This window comes from Carassius auratus, chromosome 47 (assembly GCF_003368295.1).
Source record: "Carassius auratus strain Wakin chromosome 47, ASM336829v1, whole genome shotgun sequence".
NCBI lineage: Eukaryota > Metazoa > Chordata > Actinopteri > Cypriniformes > Cyprinidae > Carassius > Carassius auratus.
In genome coordinates, this window is record NC_039289.1 from 1502896 (window position 1) to 1521310 (window position 18415).

At 35.9% G+C, this 18415-nt stretch overlaps 2 protein-coding genes across 3 annotated transcripts in view; one reads left to right on the forward strand and one right to left on the reverse strand.

The window, feature by feature from the left end:
• Positions 1-2765: 2765 nt before the first annotated feature.
• cenpp (centromere protein P) overlaps positions 2766-18415 on the forward strand; it is a 55324-nt gene continuing 39674 nt past the window's right edge. Inside the window, exons 1-6 of one of the 2 annotated variants that reach the window (XM_026235594.1) lie at positions 2766-2868; positions 3409-3549; positions 3752-3903; positions 4011-4099; positions 5312-5400; positions 11379-11475. In XM_026235594.1, coding sequence (XP_026091379.1) covers positions 3425-3549; positions 3752-3903; positions 4011-4099; positions 5312-5400; positions 11379-11475 — 552 coding nt within the window. In that variant the 5' untranslated portion in view covers positions 2766-2868; positions 3409-3424. The remainder of the gene's footprint in view (positions 2869-3408; positions 3550-3751; positions 3904-4010; positions 4100-5311; positions 5401-11378; positions 11476-18415) is intronic. The other variant, XM_026235595.1, reaches the window with a different exon arrangement.
• LOC113064712 (mimecan) lies at positions 12963-17623 on the reverse strand. Its single transcript, XM_026235593.1, has 6 exons — positions 17260-17623; positions 15275-15335; positions 14948-15112; positions 14067-14269; positions 13819-13911; positions 12963-13742 (listed from the first exon to the last, which is right to left on the reverse strand). The coding sequence occupies exons 1-6, from the start codon at positions 17410-17412 to the stop codon at positions 13572-13574; spliced, it is 846 nt and encodes a 281-aa protein (XP_026091378.1). The 5' UTR covers positions 17413-17623; the 3' UTR covers positions 12963-13571.

An 18415-nucleotide genomic window follows, 5' to 3' on the forward strand; every position in this document is an offset into this window, starting at 1 on the left:
TATATTTATTTATTAAGGGTTTCATGGGTGGACGAGTGCAAGGTTTTAGCTGCTTGAGTGATTGCATGTTTCATTCTTGGCCTTTGCACAGACTGACATAAAACACGTTCAGTGCCAACTTGCCTGCGCTTGTGTGACCTTGAAAAAAAAATCATTCTAACTGAATTTGCAATTTAAGTAAGACATGCAACAGTTCACACATAACATTTATTTACACGAACTGCACTAAAGCAAAACAGTGTTAACAAATGGCAAAATGTATCCAGTTACTATACCTAAACTATATAGCATTTAGTTTTTACTTGTACTTATTTGCAAAATAGAACCTAAATTCTTTCTTATATGAGAAACAAAATTTTTTTTATTAAAAAAAATATATCTGTGCTCAAAACCTTCATGGATAACATTACATTTTTAAACATTTTTTGGAAGTTTACACAAGAGTAAAGACTCCAGTTACCCTTTTGCTCTAGCTGGTGGAAACTGCTTGAGTCTGCAGATAAGGGTAAGACTAAACACCAGGGGTCAAATATCACTATCATTAGCCAAAATGGACACTAAGACCAGGTCGAAGAGTTTCCTCAATCATCCTTGCACATAAAGTACGTTTTCCCCCAAATTTAAAGTGTCTTTGTAGCTGTCGACACCGTGCAATCTTTCCTTACAGACTAGATGCAAAAAGATCTAAACAAAATGCATTACAAAATTGCATTATGTAACATTTGCATGATCTTCTGTGCAGAACGTACGTACTAAACGGTCTTTAAAGCAGCGCATGTAAACACATACAAAGCACAGAGTAGGTTTTCTAGAACACAACTTTGTGGTTGATCCTGTGGTTTGGAGAAAGTGAGTGAAGAATGAAAACACACTGAAGCCTGCTGCAATAGTCATGAAAGTATGATCTCATCACCATCTAGTGGTATAAAGAGACATTTATTAGCTCAAATAATAGAGATCATACAAAGGAAATATTCAGTAGATCATGTTTTTTTTAAATAATAAATTACAGCTATTAAACAGAATATGCAAAAGTGTCTCTGGAATTTCTTTTGAATACTTTAAATCGTTCAGGTATTCAGCGAAGGCCTCTGGTGTCTTTTGGCATCTCTTTTGTTTCTTGCGACACTCCTGTTTCATTGGGAAATTGCTGAAATTCATGCAATAAATAATGCAAACCGAATTCGAGTACCTTCAAATGTCATCTGTTTCAAGCAAAGGGACTGAGTATAAAATTTAGTTTAATGTTATGCACAAAATATTACTGCAAATATTACTAATCACTCAAATATGCATTTACATTTATGCATTTGGTAGAAGTTTTATCCAAAGCAACTTATAGTGCATTCAGGCTACACATTTATTTTTATTTTTTTTATCAGTATGTGTGTTCCCTGGGAGCTGAACCCAAGACATTTTGCGCTGCTAACACAATGCTCTACAACTGAGTCACAGTTGATTGAATTTTAATCAAAATGTAATCTAAACAAGATTCACAACATTTTAGTTGGTGTATATATAGATATGCGCAAAACATGCGTTTGTTATTTGATCAGTGACTTAGAAAGAGAGAAAGATATTTAATATATGGACAGTGAAAAAACAAAAATGGTGTAGAAACTATTTGTGAAACTGCCCAGAAATTGATAGTAGATTTCACAATTACAAAGAAACAGTCAAATAAATTTAAATCCAAAAATTAGTTTATCTAATACCTCTCTTTCTTCCGATCCTCTGTCTTGGTCTCAAAAGCAGCATGTTCTTGTTGTGTTGGGTTGTAATGTAGGCTGGAAACATCTCCGTTAAGCTAAAACAAGGTTCATAAACTTTTAAAAACAAGTGAAAAGATCAAAATGTATGCCTTTTCTTTCAAAGTGGACGTTTGTTGATCTTCATCAGATCCTGAATCGTCCTCTAAGTGCCCCCCCCCCCCCCCCCCCCAAGTTGTTCTTCTGGTCTGCTTGTGGCTTTATCCTCTTCTTCATCAGAATAAACACAAATTCAGTCCTGAAAAAGATCTTCGAGTAATGACTCTAAAAGACTATGAGGCAAATTCAATTTTCAGTGAATTACTACTCTAAATGATGGATGCAATGATATTAAAATTCAGGTCACTACAGATAAGACAATAATCATTTTATAATTCCTTTATGTACAATAAATCATGATCAAAACATACAAAATGTGTAAAATTATGCACACTACTAAAGTTGGCAAAACACAATTTAAAATGTGTATTTATTAGCAATGTTTCAGAACTTGTTACACAACACAAATGATTTTAAGCCTGATCAAAAAACCTGACCAAAAAGATTTTTATGTAAATTATTTTAATTGTTTTTTTAAATATAAATTTTGCAAGACATGGGACTGTATTACATATTACTCTGTATGGTATTATTTTTAAATGTATCTTACGTTAACATGTCATAGTTAAACAGTTCCTAAAATATTCCATGAGGCTGAATAAAAGCAAACGCTAAAGTAAACAGACTAATGCCGAAGATTCACATTCATATACTGATGTTACACTGTAAGTCGTCCGCTGTGACATCATGACGTGCATTTGGTTCCAATTTCGAATGTACCGCATCCTTATGGAATGTTCCATCGACAAAACAGTGAAGAAAAGTAATATTAGACAAATATCCGATTTATCTCATACGCATCGATGATTAAAGGCAGAAATATATTCATTTATAACAACTCCGCTTCATAATAATTATATTTAGATAAATGTTTAAGTGTGTTTTTGTATATATCTTCACCCCTGCAGTTCTCATTTGGTATGTTCCGTGTTGACGCGGGATTCAGTTGAATCAGTCAGAATCGTGGATTCGCTGTTTTCATTTTCAGGAGTAGATAAAAGTAAGTTTATTCCTATAAACACTCGATTTTAAGTTATTTAAGTATTAGATCCATATAGAAATAACATTTAGCTTTATATTACAACTTTAGACTTTATTAAGACTCTCGTCTGATTAATGTTTTGGTTTGTTCTGTCAAATCGAGCTCTTGTCATCGGATTTACGCTCGAAATATTGCTATTATAAAACAATATAAAATAATCTAAAGGTTTATAATTAACACATGGATAGCTGTTAGGATAATCCGTCGGTTTGATACATTTATAACAGCGTTTTTGACATGAACCGTCTCCTACAGAATGCAATGAAAAAAGCATGCGGTGAAATCTATTAAATATGTTGTATATTTTGTTGAAATGTTATATATTGCTTAAGTTAGATTAGTTAAAAGATTTTTTTTTACTTGAGTTTAGGACCTTTGCATATCAAAACAATTCTAGCATGCAAATGTAATTTAAGCTATATGTATATTATGTAAACGTGTGTATAATGCAATATCCTTCTCTCTTTCTGTATGTATTTTCAATGAACGGCTTTTTAGTAGATTGAGGAAGAGAATGGAGCAGAAATATGAAGAAGAGATCCAGATGCTCCAGCAGGAAATTGAAATGCTGGAGGCTGAACAGGAGGAGATTTTACGGTCCATTTCCATAGAGCATGGAGATCGACTACAGCATGAACTGTTAGTACGGACTACCTTTCAGTGGATTTGATCTAGTCTAAACTGGACATAAATTAACAAAAGCATAAAGTAAACATAATGAACAAAACTGTCTTCCTGTGATGTGAAATCTTTAAGGATAATCACAGTGAAAATGGTTCACTTGAGGACTGGACAACAGGAAATACATTGAAGGTTTCACTTTTTTTTTTTCCTCTTGCAGAAAGTCAGTGTTTGAGGAAAGAGGAGGATCACAGAAACCCGCTCTTTCAAAGCTGATCACAGAAGTCAGAGAGCTGGAAAAAGACCTCAGAAGACAGACGGAAATCAATGGGATTGCTCTAAATGAGTGTTTCGTAAAGACATTGCACAAAAGTGATTTTTTTTTAAATGTGCCTTTAATTACAAAATCATTTATATAGGTTAATTTCTCGATTTATTGCAAGAAAATTTTTTTTTACTTACTTCTGTTGTCTCTTCAGGTGAGAGAAAACTTGTACAGCAGCTCAGACTTGCAGGTCACTGCAGTGTACTTTTGTTCCAGGTTGAATTTGCAGTGACCGAGATTCAGGTACAAAGAAGTCACTTCATACTTATGCATGCACTTAACAGTATTAACACAGGTATTGTTTATTAAAATTAACACACTTTCAAAATGCTCACAAAATGGATACTTCTTTGCAAAGCAGGGTGTTTGAAATGTTTCTCCTACCAGATGAACGATGTAGATTGAGTGCTTTAGGACTTAAGATATTCACGGTCTTGCAGCTGATTGCAACAAAACCATGAGGTTAAGAAAATCCTTAATACTAATTTGTTTTATGAGTTTTGGTGTTTTTTATGAATGGTTAGCAAATTACCTGAACAATTTACTCACCTTCAGGCCATCCAAGATGTAGATGGATTTGTTTCTTCATCAGAACAGATTTGGAGAAATTAACATTTCATCACTTGCTCAGCAATTGATGCTCTTTTGTGAATGGGTGCCGTCAGAATGAGAGTCCAAACAGCTGATTAAAACATCACAAGTAATCCAAAGCACTCCAGTCGATCAGTAAATGTCTTGTGAAGAGAAAAGCTGCGTTTTTGCAAAGAACATAACCATTTAAACCACCAGTGAAGCCTGCCGTGATTGTTCTTAAAGTAAACACTAGAGGACAGCATGTCTCCATTTTGACCCAAGACTTTGTCATTTCAACATCAGATTTGTGCAGTAGACTTAAAATGTCTCTTTAATGGAGTAGATTCGACAATTATAGTTTTGTTGTTGTTCTTCTTTCTCTGAAATCTTCATGACAAGCATAAATGCAGTTCTTTGAGCGACCTCCTTAGCACCAATATTTACACAGCTGCATTAAATAATTCAGAATAGAAATGTTGGTTGGTGACTGATTTCACCCTAAACATTTTTGAGTTCTTTTAAACTGGCAACCTGTGGATAGATCAATATATAACTCTGTTTTATTTGTGTTGGAACATCTAAAGCTGAGTCACAGTAAAAATAAAAGAAATAAAAAATCTTTAAAGTTTAAAATGTTTACCATGTCAATAGTCAAGAATAAACTTGAAGCATTATATAAAGCACATAAAAAAGTGAAAGCAGGTTCATGCTCCAGTCTTAACAATAAAAAAAAGTAAAAGAGTTTCTTTCCTGAAGAGAGGAAATCCCATAAACCATCAGTTTCATGACAGGTGATGGAATAAATGCATAAATGCAGATCAGTTTAAGGCTATTTATTAAGAGTGTTTCTGATGTTCTTTAACTCTCAGTGTTTATTTCCAGGAGGACGATGCTCTGCGCAGGAGAGTTACAGAACTCAATCTCGTTGTGGATGGTGTTGAATTCAAAGATTTCTCTGCATTTGTGTCCAGGTAGAGTGATGACTGTTTAACAGCTTTAATATCATTGGTGTGTTTCTATTTTAAGGGATTTTGAGGAGATTTTAAGGAAGGTTTACTCACCCTCAGGTCATCCCAGATGTAGATATTTGTTTGTCCTTCAGAACAGACTTTGGGGAAATTCAGTACCACATCACTCAGTCCCTCACCAATGGATCCTCTGCAGTGAATGGGTGCCGTCAGAATGATATTAAAAGATGCATATTTTTGATAAATTGGTCATTAGGAAATTTTTTACATCAAACATCAAGCCAAAACAACTCTAAACAAATATGTTTTTATCAGCTATTTGGATTCTCATTCTGACGGCACCCATTCACTGCATAGCATCCATTGCTGAACAAGTGATGTAATGCTAATTTCTCCAAATCTTTTCAGATCAAGAAACAAACACAACTACATCTTGGATGCCCGGGAATAAGTAAATTTTTGGTCAATCTATTCCTTTAATATAATAGTAATTATTGTTATTTTTACATTTATTTAAAAAAAGGTAAATGGATTCCATAGATAATTAGATGGATGTACTCTTCACAAAATGTTGGATCTTGCTTGTTTGCTTAATTGAATCAACAGAAATCACATTTGGAGAAAATCCAGGTTGCGTAGTAGGTTACACAACATAAAACCTACAGTGTAAATAAACATCATGCAAGTGAATTCCCAGACACCATGGAAGAGTGTTCTTCTTTGTTAGTCTTGTAAAAAGACACAAATTCAAACAAAAAGAGGGGAAAAAGTATCCAAGTGGCTCATTAGCTGAATGCTGAGTGAACCCTGACCAGCTGTTGTTAACGGAGAGCGAGATAGTTCCTGCAGAGGTCTGATTTTCTCATCAGATCTCTCTGATGGGCGAGTGTTGTGAGATCAGGTTAGATCCGCTGCCGACTGATTGACTGACGGCGATGTACTCTTGAGGACCGTTCATATTAGGTAGTGTTTAAGTGAAATACCACATAACCTCAAAAGTATTAACTATTTTTAATAAAAAAATATTCCATCATTAGACAAATAATGGCTTTGTTTGTGTGTTTGAGTGATTTCTGTTGCGCTTGCAGCTGAAGGATTTGTTTATTCGTGGTCCAGGCCAAATTAACAAATAAATGTGATCATTAGGCATGTGGTCCATATCTGCTGTAGCTTTTTTTTTCCTGTTGTATTCTATTTTCTTCTGTTGTTTATTTTAAAGTGCCCCTATTATGGGTAATGAAAGGTTCTTATTTTGGCATTTATTTTTACCTTATTTGTTCAACGACTCCCAAATGATCCGCTCAACGATTAATTTTTCCAAACCCCTCGTTTGTGTGATGCTAATCTGCAGTTGATTGGTCCGATTGGTCTCATTTTTATTGATAAAGCAGCGTTTGTGAGCGCAGTGCTGCTTTAGGTACAGTTAACTGTGGAAACTAGTGTTGGCCGATATGGCCATTTTTCAAATCGTCATATCGTCAGCCCGTGAGATCGACGATACACGATATTATCATGCATGGGTGGAGTAAGAGTAAGATTGTCATATATTTGGTGTTTTAAACGGTGCAGGTGTGTGAGAGAGAGAGAGCCTATGGAATCACCAATAATCGAAAAAATATACTTTCAAACATACTGATAAACTAACGTTAAATATAAAAATACTTTATTTAAAACAGCTAGTTCATATATAGTCGAACTCAAATCTCATATCGCGCGTCCTCGTCCTATGACTAATCCATCTGCGCACGGAAGTTATCAATCTAAATATTCTGCAAAATCAGTCAACGGTGAAACTCAATAGTATATTTCATTGAAGTCCAACAGTTGAACACTAATATTGGACATAAATGAACACGTTAGATATAAAGTATTCGAAACAGGAAAGTTGATATATATTTGGAGTAAAGTTGAATTGAACTGATGCATCAGTCATACAGCGCTCCGGATCACACGCCTCATGTTGAGACCGACACACTGCCACAGAAACAAGAATGAGATGCATTCTGACATAACTGTGGCATTAAACTCAGTGAGGGCTCGTTTAAAATATTACACATATATAGGTCTTTCAGATTACTTGTTAAAGTGCAATGAAAAACCTTATATCTGCAGACGATGTACGTCTGTTTGTGGATGGGGACTTTGTAATGGCCAAAACTATGTATTTTGCATGCATCACATTATAGTGCGGAGTGCATGAAAATAATAACAGGCGGCAGAGCGAACTTATCATTGTGGTTCTCACGTAGTCCTTCAACGTCATCACCACATAGTGATCAGTCTTTAAGAGAAGGACTACGTGAGAACTGCTATGGATGATAAGTTCGTAAGTTCATGAGCCTAATATCGTCTTGACTATCGACAAAGACATCTGCTTACGTCGATATCTCTGACTATCATTGATACACGATACTATTGTCTATCGGCACAACCCTAGTGGAAACCGATATTTTACTGCACCAAAAGCGGCATCTAGTGACAAAGAATGAATTTGCATTTTTCTTTTAGACCAATGTATGAAAAGACCAACAAGTGGGCTGACAATGTGCTAATATTTCATGTCGACGTCAACATGAAACGGCTTTCAGTGATTCAGTCGACTCTTCCTTTTGAGAGACAACAACTTTATACACGGTGTACTTTCATATTTACAACTTTGCAGTATGTTTTCATTCACTTAGAGCTGTGTTAAACACTGCATGAAAGGTAATTAAAAAAAAAAACATAATAGGGGCACTAATGTATTATTCTATTGGTGTTTCTTCCTGGAGATGCACCGTTTGACCGGCCATAAATCGCAACCGGACATTTTTTGCTTAAAATATGCATTTTGGTCTTTTTTCGGCCGATTTTTCCAGAAGTGCACCCGCGTGCAAAGGCTACATTGTAATCATTCACTATCATCTCATTTGTGTGGAAGTATTTCGAAATCTGTGCACAGGACACGGGCAGCCGTTCAACACTAGAAATGCAGAGCTTCATGTCTGAGGCACAGATAGCAGGTAGCGATCAGCCGTTGATGTACTGGCGTTCAAATAAGAGTCCCTTTTCTGCACGCACTAAAGCTGCATACTGTACCTGTCCGCGCCCTGAACACGTGTAGACCGTGAAGAGATGTTCAGCTCAACTTCTTTTTTTTTTTTTTTGTAAATTAGAACTTAGAGCATACATGTCCGCATTGTTTATGCACACTTTCCTTCTTTCTTGTTTGTTGCTTAAAGTTAAAATAAAAAACGGAAATCGGTATCGGTATCGGAATCGGCCAGTTTGCCTTGTAAAAAATCGGTATCGGAATCGGCCAAGAAAAATCATGCTCGTGCATCCCTAGTTTCCTGTTCTGTTGTGATGTTTTATTCTGTTCTGTTCTTCTCCTCTCTGTATTCTGTTATATTTTGTAATATTCTGCTCTGTTCCATCTATTCTGATTCTATTTCGTTTTCTAGACTTTTTTTTTTTGCTTTGTTTGTGTGTATTCTGTTTCTAGTAAAGTGGCAAAAAAAAAATCTGGATTTATTATTCTGGGCCAAAATGTAATCAGTATCTCCTCCTAGAGTTTTATAGCTACAACCACCAAACTCAGGTCAGATCTTCAGCAACATGCTTATCATGTTAAAAACATGCTAGAAACAGGCTAACAACATGCTAATCATACTAGCAATGTGGTAAACAACATGCTAGCAACATGTTAATCATGGAAACAACGTGTTAGCAAACTTTATGAATCATGCTAACAACTTATTAATCATATTAGCAATATGCCATCAAAATGTTAAATCATACTAACATCTTTCTAATCATACTAGATGCATGTTAACAACATGCTTATTACGTTAAATGCATGCTAGTCATGATAAAAACATGCAACCAACATGGTAATTATGCTAGAAACATGATAGCAACATAAGAAAAATGTTAAAACATGCTAGCAACTTCAAAGTTTGTTCTCAGATTTTACCCATCTTTTCTGCTTTGTTCTATTCTATTGTGTTCTGTTGCTGTTGTGCTTTTTTGTTCTATTCTGTCAGTTTTGTATTGTTCCATTTTTGTGGTAAACTCCACAAAAATGAGAAGAGCAGCTTTACGGCAGGAGCATGTTTTTTTATGTTGGTGGAGAAATCTCTCTTTCTAATCTATGGATGGTTGCTCTTCTGGTGCTGTCATGAGTCAGTTCAGTCAGTTGTGTTCATAAGAAATCCGCACCCCACATAATGATGTGTGGATTTAATGTTTAAAAGTGCTGTGTTGACGGTCCATAACATGTCCCGCTCATTAAACTGTCAACAAATGGCACCAGCAAGTCGTTGACAGCCAACAGCACCCCAAAAATAGTGAACGTGTGGACCACCTGAAGGTCACTCCACCAGAGACCTCAGGGATCGATCAAAACCATTGCTGTCCTAGTTAATGTATTTGCTTCATTCGTTGGTTTAGAGAGATACAATTCCTGTATCTGTAGCTGTATGGTACATTTCCATTGATTCAAATCAACTGATCTCTCAATCAACATAATATCACATGAAATTTCACTTATCATAATATCACTTATACATTTGAACTACCAATGAATTTCTTTACATTTCAGAGTTTGTTTTCTAAAGGCATGACTATTGGATCTTTTGTGGTTGTTCCACTTGGGATGACAAATTACAGTTTGAAGCAATGCTGCTGTTTTGGCGGCGATTTGTTTGGGTTCTTTTCTAAAGTGCAGCCAGCCTCCTGGTCGCTGAATGTACATCTGGATCATATTGTCTGGTCTGAGAGTCCTGGCACGAGAGACTTGGAAAAATACTGGAGATAATGATTCTCACATAAGTCTGAGTTGCCTCTGCGTCTCAGGAAGACGCATTTTATAACCATTACGGTCCGTGTAAACTTAAGAATTTTTTGAGCACTTTTGTGGTCAGGTACATAAGTGGATTCAGGGATGTCTGTGGAGAAAGTTTTAAAGTGCTAAAACTACTGTATCCTCTATAGCTGTGCTTCCAACTTTTGTTCTGTTGTTGATGTTTAGATTTTTGACGAGTGTGAAGTTTGAATCAAAGCACAAACGAAGCACAATCACACAGGTTTTTGGAACCTATACATATTTTCTCTAATTTTTTTGCACAGTCTAAAAAGATAATGCCAGCCCTACATTTCACTGCTTGTTGTATGTCATATAACTTGTACGTGACAAATAAAATCATGAATCTAATATTAGCACATACCACAGGTTCTTGGCAGCATAACCAAGCAAATGAGTAAAACTGAAGGGGCAAATTTAGTGAAATTATACAAAGCAGCCAAACATTGATTTGCCATTAATCGGTCTGTTGAGCAATCCTGTCATTCGGTGTGTTTAGTCTGTTCGAAGTTAAAAGGTAAGCGTTCTTTAAAATGACTTTTTCAGATTCAAGGTCCCCAGTCAACAAATCTGAAATGCATGTATTACAAAATGAGATCCGTCGGCGAGGTTGATTTGTCTGTGGTTTCTTTTAAACAGCGTTAGACGTCAGTCAATCCAGATGGCTGATTAATGTTTGTAAACTTTCAGCTCACCCAAATCCAAAAAGTTTAAGGTGGACATTAATTGTGTGGGAGCCTTTTCTCCAACTCTTGCCATTAAGCTGCTGTCTTTTACTCTTGGAGTGGATCCATTTCGTTTTGAGAAACGTACCATTTTTCCATCACACATTACAGCACCGGCCTTTCACAGACAAGACTCGAGAGTCATGGAAAGTTGCGTTCTGTGCCACAGTTTTCTGGGCCCCTGGTAAATCTATGGAAAATCTCAAAATGTCTCGTAATGTCAGCCTTTGAATGGGATTAATCACAAATACACCGTTTATCCTTCTACATTGTATGTGGAGGATATTTCCCTGTGATTTGTTTTCTTATCAAATAATCCAATTAGAATTTACCAAATTGTTTATTTATCAAAGTGTGCAAATCAATGTTTGGTGTTCTGGGGTATTAATGTAACAATATCATCTTGTTTGCAGAGTGGAGGACACAAAAGACCTTCTTCTGTTCTTCAGGACCTTGAGGACGTTCTCTGAGAGATGTGAGGAGAGGCGTCAAACGTTTCAGCACTTTCAGGTAACCAGGAATAGAAGCAGGGAATAAAGTGCTCATCCAACTATGTATGGGCACAAATACTTGAGCACTGAGTAATGGTCGACCGATATATCGGCCGATATTTGGCATTTTTCCTAAATTGGCATTGGACAATAACAGTTAACAGTTCCAATATGAAAAGAAGTCTGTTTAATAATCCAATGGCAGCGTTAAACAAAGGAAGTAAAATGTATACAGAAAGTATTATAACGATTCCTTTTATATTTTTAGTAATAGAAAGGTAAACACTATAATGCTTTCTCATTTAGAGTCACCATGCAGCATTTACATCATTTAAACAAATATTTGAATGGCTAATGAAAATTACATTTCACAAACCTTGCAATCTATTTGATAAATCTATCAAATTATGCAGAGCTTTACGCATTTGCCCACTGTCATATTCATGTGTTACCTTGACTTTATTAGAAAAAATATGATTCCTAACTTCCCAGAATACTGAGTCCCCTGTTGGTTATGGTTTACTTTCTTTTAAATATTTTTAATAAATATTTATTTGATTGTAGAAAATACTAGGTCATTTAAAGTATAAGCAATATACCTTTTTATTGAAAAAAAAGCAATATCGGTCGATCACTAGTATTGAGAATTGACAGCAATGTCAGTTCTCATTGATCATGAAAGTAATTGTGACTTTTATTGAAATCTAATCACAGCTACACACAAACTAAACAAAAAGGGACTCAATTTAAATTGAGATTTGTCCAGTTGGTAGTATTCAAACTTTTGTTGTTGTTATGATGATAATCTAATTTGTAATGGAAAAGGTTTGTATTTCTATCACTTTCATTAAATCCTTATATAGTAAGTTGATATTTTAATAAGTTTAAAAAGGAATATGATTATTTAGTCCAATGTGTATCCACATTTGCATTTATGCATTTAGCAAACGCTTTTATCCAAAACGACTTACCGTGCATTCCGGCTATACATTTATTTTCTTTTATTAGTAGTTTTTTTTTATCAGTATCCAAAACAAAGACACTTGGTTTAATTAATTCCTTTGAGAGAAATATTTCAAAGATTCTACATGGAATAACAAAGTTCTCCACTTGTATTTCTCTTCTTGTAAGTACTTCCCCCTAATATGTATATATCATGAAACTTATACTCAAGAGTATGAGAAAGATTGCTGAATGTCAGATTGGGAACACATTCCATGACTCGATGGCAGTGAAAGTTTGGGAATAAAGCCTTCGAGTCAATATGAAAAACATTCCATTTTTTGCTTGGATCATTGTGCTGTGATCGCTGCCAATTTGGCTGGTTAAATGGAACAATATTACCCCACTTTTTCCAGAAGTTTCTGTGTGCAAAATATTTGGGTTTGCAATTTGCAGACAGTTGTTTTGGTCTCTTTTTGAAACTGCCTTTTTTCTTTTTTCTTTTTTTTTGCTTAATCTACAGTCTGGCATAGTTGTAAAAGATAAAAGCAAACTAGTCACACGTTTTTAGGAAGAAATAAAAGTGTATTTGACCTACAAAAGCAAAAATAACATACAATGCTTTACTGTACACTCTATTCATGTTTCATTCACATATAGGTAGTAATTACAAATTTAGCATATAAATAATATTCAAAATATTAAAGTAAAGCCAGCTGGGAAAGATCAGTGACTTGGAATTTGGCAAGAGTTCCTCGCCTTCTAATTAACTTAGCAGGCATCTTAATTTCAGCTAAAGAAAGACCATTTAACAGTACTAGAGGTGTCAGAAATTCACAGAGTTCTGAGGAATACTAGAAGCTTGACTGCAGCTTTTCATGAGCTCACATTTTTCAAAGCAGTAGCCTCCAGTGGTTATTTACAATGGATATGAAGTTATTCTTTCAAAGACTTGCGGTCCAGGTTAATCTACAACGTCAATATCAAGAGGAAATCTAAGTGTTTGGGCAGCTGTTACATAACTAGATGTATAATACAGGTTCTCATGATATTAGCTTCTACAGTCGTCTCTGCTCAAGCACCAGGAGACCGAATGACTTTTGCTTCTCGGTTTCAGTCATCATCATTTGCTATCCAAGGACTTCTCACTGTAGTGTACCTTTGATTCTGTTTTCATTGGTATCGCCCAATTGGCAGAGAATGCAGGCATGTGAAACTGTTGGGGTACTGGCCGAGGTTGACTGGATTTCCATCCATGCGGATTTCGTTCATGTTGGAGCGGATGTAGTAGGTGTTGTTACTTTTGCAGAAGGTGTCCACAGTCACGCTTGAAATGTTATTGTTCTAAAAAGCACAGCAAGAGAAGGGGTTAGAGTTCCTGAAGACTTGTCAGCATGCAAAACACGTCGGGCTTTCAAACCTGTAGGTGAAGTGTGCGGACAGTCTCTGGAATGAGAGGAACCGCCTCCAGTTCATTGTGAGCAAGATACAGATGTGTCAGTTTGCTTAATTTCTGGAAGTGAGAGCAAAAGATTCAAATAGTCTTTCAAATTGTCTTGATTAAATCAATTCGGTAGGGTTTTCTTTCTAGAAATGGAAAAAGTCTAAAAGGGTTGTGCGTTGGCTTGAAGTGTTTTCCAACAGGGAGTGTAATTTGTGGCTCTTTACCTTGAAAGCATTTGACTTGATTCCTTTGGTCCTCAGTTTGTTGTGGTTCGCGTTGAAGGAGACTAATTTCGCCGGTAGCATTGGTAGCTTGACCAGCTGGTTTTCGGCTAGTGAGAGCTCCTCTAGCATGGTAAGCTTCGCAAACGCACCGTCTTCAATCTCAGAAATGATATTTCCCGTGAAGTCGATTCTCTTCAGAGTAACTATAGTGGATGAATGGAAATGGACAGAAGAGCATTAAATTGATCATGTGAAAGTTAAGCGTCATTTGTTAGACACCTAGACAGTTTGGCGTAGAAATGACACTCCTGCCGTCCATGTGGTTAATTTTTTTTGTTGGTATTGTAGTTTTTGTTAAAAGTTTTATTTTTTTTGTGCTGTCAAAAGTCAACTTATTATCGAGTGTTTTATTAGCATCAATTGTGAATACCCTATATATATTCAACTAATTATCCAATAAACTTTTTTTTTTTTTTTAAACCTTTGATGCATTAGGCCCTAAAGGTTTCTAACTAACTTTGTTCTACCCATGATGCACTGCTGCAAACAGAGTAGTTTACCACATTTGCAAGTTTTTGTCAACACACATGTTTTGTAGGATGCTGTGGTTCCAAAATGTGATCGATGTCTTTATGCAATGGAAAAAAAAACTCTCAATCTCTTGTGATCATTTCGTGGTTTGTCTATCATGTCCCTTAACATTTGGAAATCTTTTGGATGAAATGAATTGTGGGTTGTTTCTGAAAAGAAGCAGCTGTTTGTCTCCTGCTCTCCTTAAGGGGCAATCTCTTATCCTGTCCACAAGGATTGTATTTTTTCCCCCAACAAAGTAAGGGGGGTCAACGAGAATGCCAGAGCAAGTCAAGTCAGGAAGAACTCACCGAGATCTTTGAAATCTTTGGCTGATATCTTTTTTATCTTGTTGTACCGAGCGTAGAGGTAGTTTGTCTCCTTTGGCAGAGCTGGCACTGCCGTCATCTCTGGGTCGACCTCCTCGCAGTAGACTGATCCAGTTAGACACACACACAGTAGACAAGTTGGAAGGTCTGGAAACATGAACAAAATTTAAGTTAAGTTAATGAAGCTTCCCACTCACATAGACACAACTCGTGAACAAATAATGGCTCTTGTGGGCAACATGTGGTTTTTAAAAAGAGCCCATCACTCATTCTTTCCACACAGTTGACCAGGTGTCAATTATTTGTTACCTAAAGGGTCTCCTCCAGGAGCCAATGGGGTAGAGTCATCGGGGGTGTCATCTGTCGCCCTCTGTAAAATGGCTTCATTAGTTGGGACAGTTTTTGAGAAGGACGCCACATTCAGGTTGAACATCAATAATTAATGTCTTGTTTTTTTTTTTGTTTTTTACTTCCCAACCTTTGCATTAATGTTAAACAAAGAATATATGTTCCGTTGTCATGTCGATTCAAACCTGCATATGGAAGCCCATTTCTGACACCAAATAAGACTTTTTTTCTCACAACTTCAAGTTTATATCTCAGAATTCTTGGTGTGAGAAATAAAAACTCACAATTCTGAGAAAAAATTTTAAACTGAGATTTTTTAACTCGCAACTGTAAAAAAAAATAAAGAAATTGGAATTGTGAGATAAAAAGTTGCAGATACCTTTATTTTTATTCAGTAGTGGAAATGGGCTTCCATACCTGTGTGATCTTCTTCTGTAGAAATCAAAAGGAGGAATTCTGAAGGATGGAGAAAGTCCTGTGTATTTGGTTACAATGAAGGATAACTGTTGGATAAAAGTTGTCATAAGAGAGCTTTACATGAAAAAAGATTGACATCTTATCTTATTCACCGAAAGTATTGCCATCAAGAGAACCGTTTACCATTGCATCTGGATCATTTAGTAGCATTCAAAAATATGGCTATTTTTTCAAGCACCAAAATAAAGTATTTTAGTTTTTTTTGAATTACTTGAATTTGTACCTTTTCATCACAGAAAGCTCTTGTATTGCTTTTTTTTTTGACACTTTTAAGGTAAGTTTGCATCCTATTTGAAGCTTCAAAAACCCTGTTCATTATCAATGCATGGAAAACAATCTCCTTTTGTGTTTCATGGATGAAAAAAAGTCATAACATGAGGGTTTGTAATGACATGTGGGTGAGAAATTGATGAGAGGTTATTTTTTGAGAATACTACTCTGACATCCTGTTCATGAACAACTGTTATCACTTTGGGCTTGTTGGGGCGAGCGTCTGTTTGGACCCGTGTGTCTTCAGGCGTCTGTTAAATCACCCTGACAGTGTCAGACCTATGAGTTAGTGTGAAGCTGTGGGTGGGAGAATTTGAGCCTGAGGGAACTCCTCTAAAACAACTGCTGACTAATCAGACAGCTTCCACACAGAGCTGTTTATTTGAACAAAGCCGTATGGTTTCAAAACCATAAGTACATGGAAGTAATCTGATTTTATGGTGGAAATGTAACAGATGTAAACCTGTAAATGTGTGGTGTTATTTACCTAGGCTTAAGTCACTTAGCATACTTTTAATATATGTGAATAAACGTGGAATTTTGAATCATTAGACAGAAATGATTAATCTTAATACTGAATATATTTGACATGTTAATCAGTTTTTATATTAAGTTTAAATTTGCATTATGTATATATTTATGTATATGTGTAACACTTTAGAATGGGGAACACATATTCACTATTAATTAAGAGTTTTCACTGTGCAAACTCCTAATTTGCTGCTTATTAATAGTTAGTAATGCAGTTGATAAGTTTAGGTATGGAGGGGATCTAAAATATTGTCTTGCAGAATAAAGCATTTAATATGTGCCTTATAAGTACTAATAAACAGCCAATATGTTAATACTGTGCATGCCGATAAGCAACTAGTGAGAATTGGTCCTTAATAGTTTGCATTATTAACATTTTAAAGCAATTTATTTAAAACATTTACAGTAGGTCATTTTTTTCTATAATAGATATGATTTAATATGTTGCATCAGATTCCATGTGTCATATATGGGTTAGTTAAATGTTGAATTTGGAACAAGCAAAATCAATTAAACTAAACACAAATGAAATCAGATGAACCCAAAATTAAAATGCATATATAAAATAGACAAGCATTAGACAAAAACAAACCCATTTCTAAATATTCTCTTCTGTCACCGTTTGCACAAGATAACAATTAGCCATGAAATAAAAACACAAAGTTTACCTTATTCCTCTGTGCCCTTGCATGGGTTTCCTCAGTAAGTGCTACATCCTCCAGTCTGTGATACCTGTGAGTGTGATAGTGTGCACCAGATGCTGAGAGCACACATGATGCCACTATGACTGCTGATATGAGCATTCTCAACCTCGTTCCCATTGTATCTCAAGACTCTTGGATGTGTTCTGCCACGTTAAAGAGCAGAAGCGCAGTGCAGGCAGTGGTTGGCTATTTTCTTGGTGCCTGTGAGTAAAATGTGATCTGTCAAATCAGGATTTTAAGCCCCACCACAGGCTGCCAGAGGAGATCCTTAAGTGGGAGTTTATGGAACAGACCTTAACCCTTCACATTCCCATTTGAGTTGATCAGACCACTGTGTCGCCTGCAGGGTTTGGCCATGTTTGTGGTCCATTGGAAAAAAAATAGTTTGTAAAAGAGAGCTGAAGGCAACGAAAAGGACTAAGGCTTTGGAGATTTGTAGTTCAGAATTTTATGTATGTTGATCTCTTGGAACATGAGGCGTGTTTGGCTTTTCTTAGCTCTGTTTTTTCTAATTAATCTTTTTTGCTTCTCAGAGAAGCAAGAAAAGCAACAAGACAATAGGAGGACAATGTTAACACAGAAATGTGACGGGGTATTAGGATAGACCAGGTCCAGATTCTTTGAGTTGTCCAGTTGTCCATCTCTCCATAACTTTATATTGTTCATTGTTTAGCTTTTGGTTTAACATTAAACTCACTACAAATAAAGAGTAGCTTGGTTAGATTTGCAGGAATCTGCAAAAAGACATTGGTTAATTGCAGGGCTTAAAGCTTTTCAGCACAGTGCCGGATGTACAGCATGCGGCGTTTGGCTGTGAAAAAAAAAATTAATCCTATTTTAAAAACACTTGTTGATATCACATTCAGGTTTATGTTCACCTAACACTGTATGTGAGGAACACAGCTTTCACTCCCAACTACACTAACATTAATAGCCAATCAGAAGTTTTTGCTCTTATGAATACAAGACCAGCATTAGCTGATGAATTGGAAAAGAATTCTGGGTCTTGAGCGCGACACATTGAAAAAGCTGCTTGGCGCAATAGTCAAAGATTTCCAACGATATGATTGTTATAATGAATTTACCACGATTTTTGAAAAGGTCCTGTTCACCAATGATC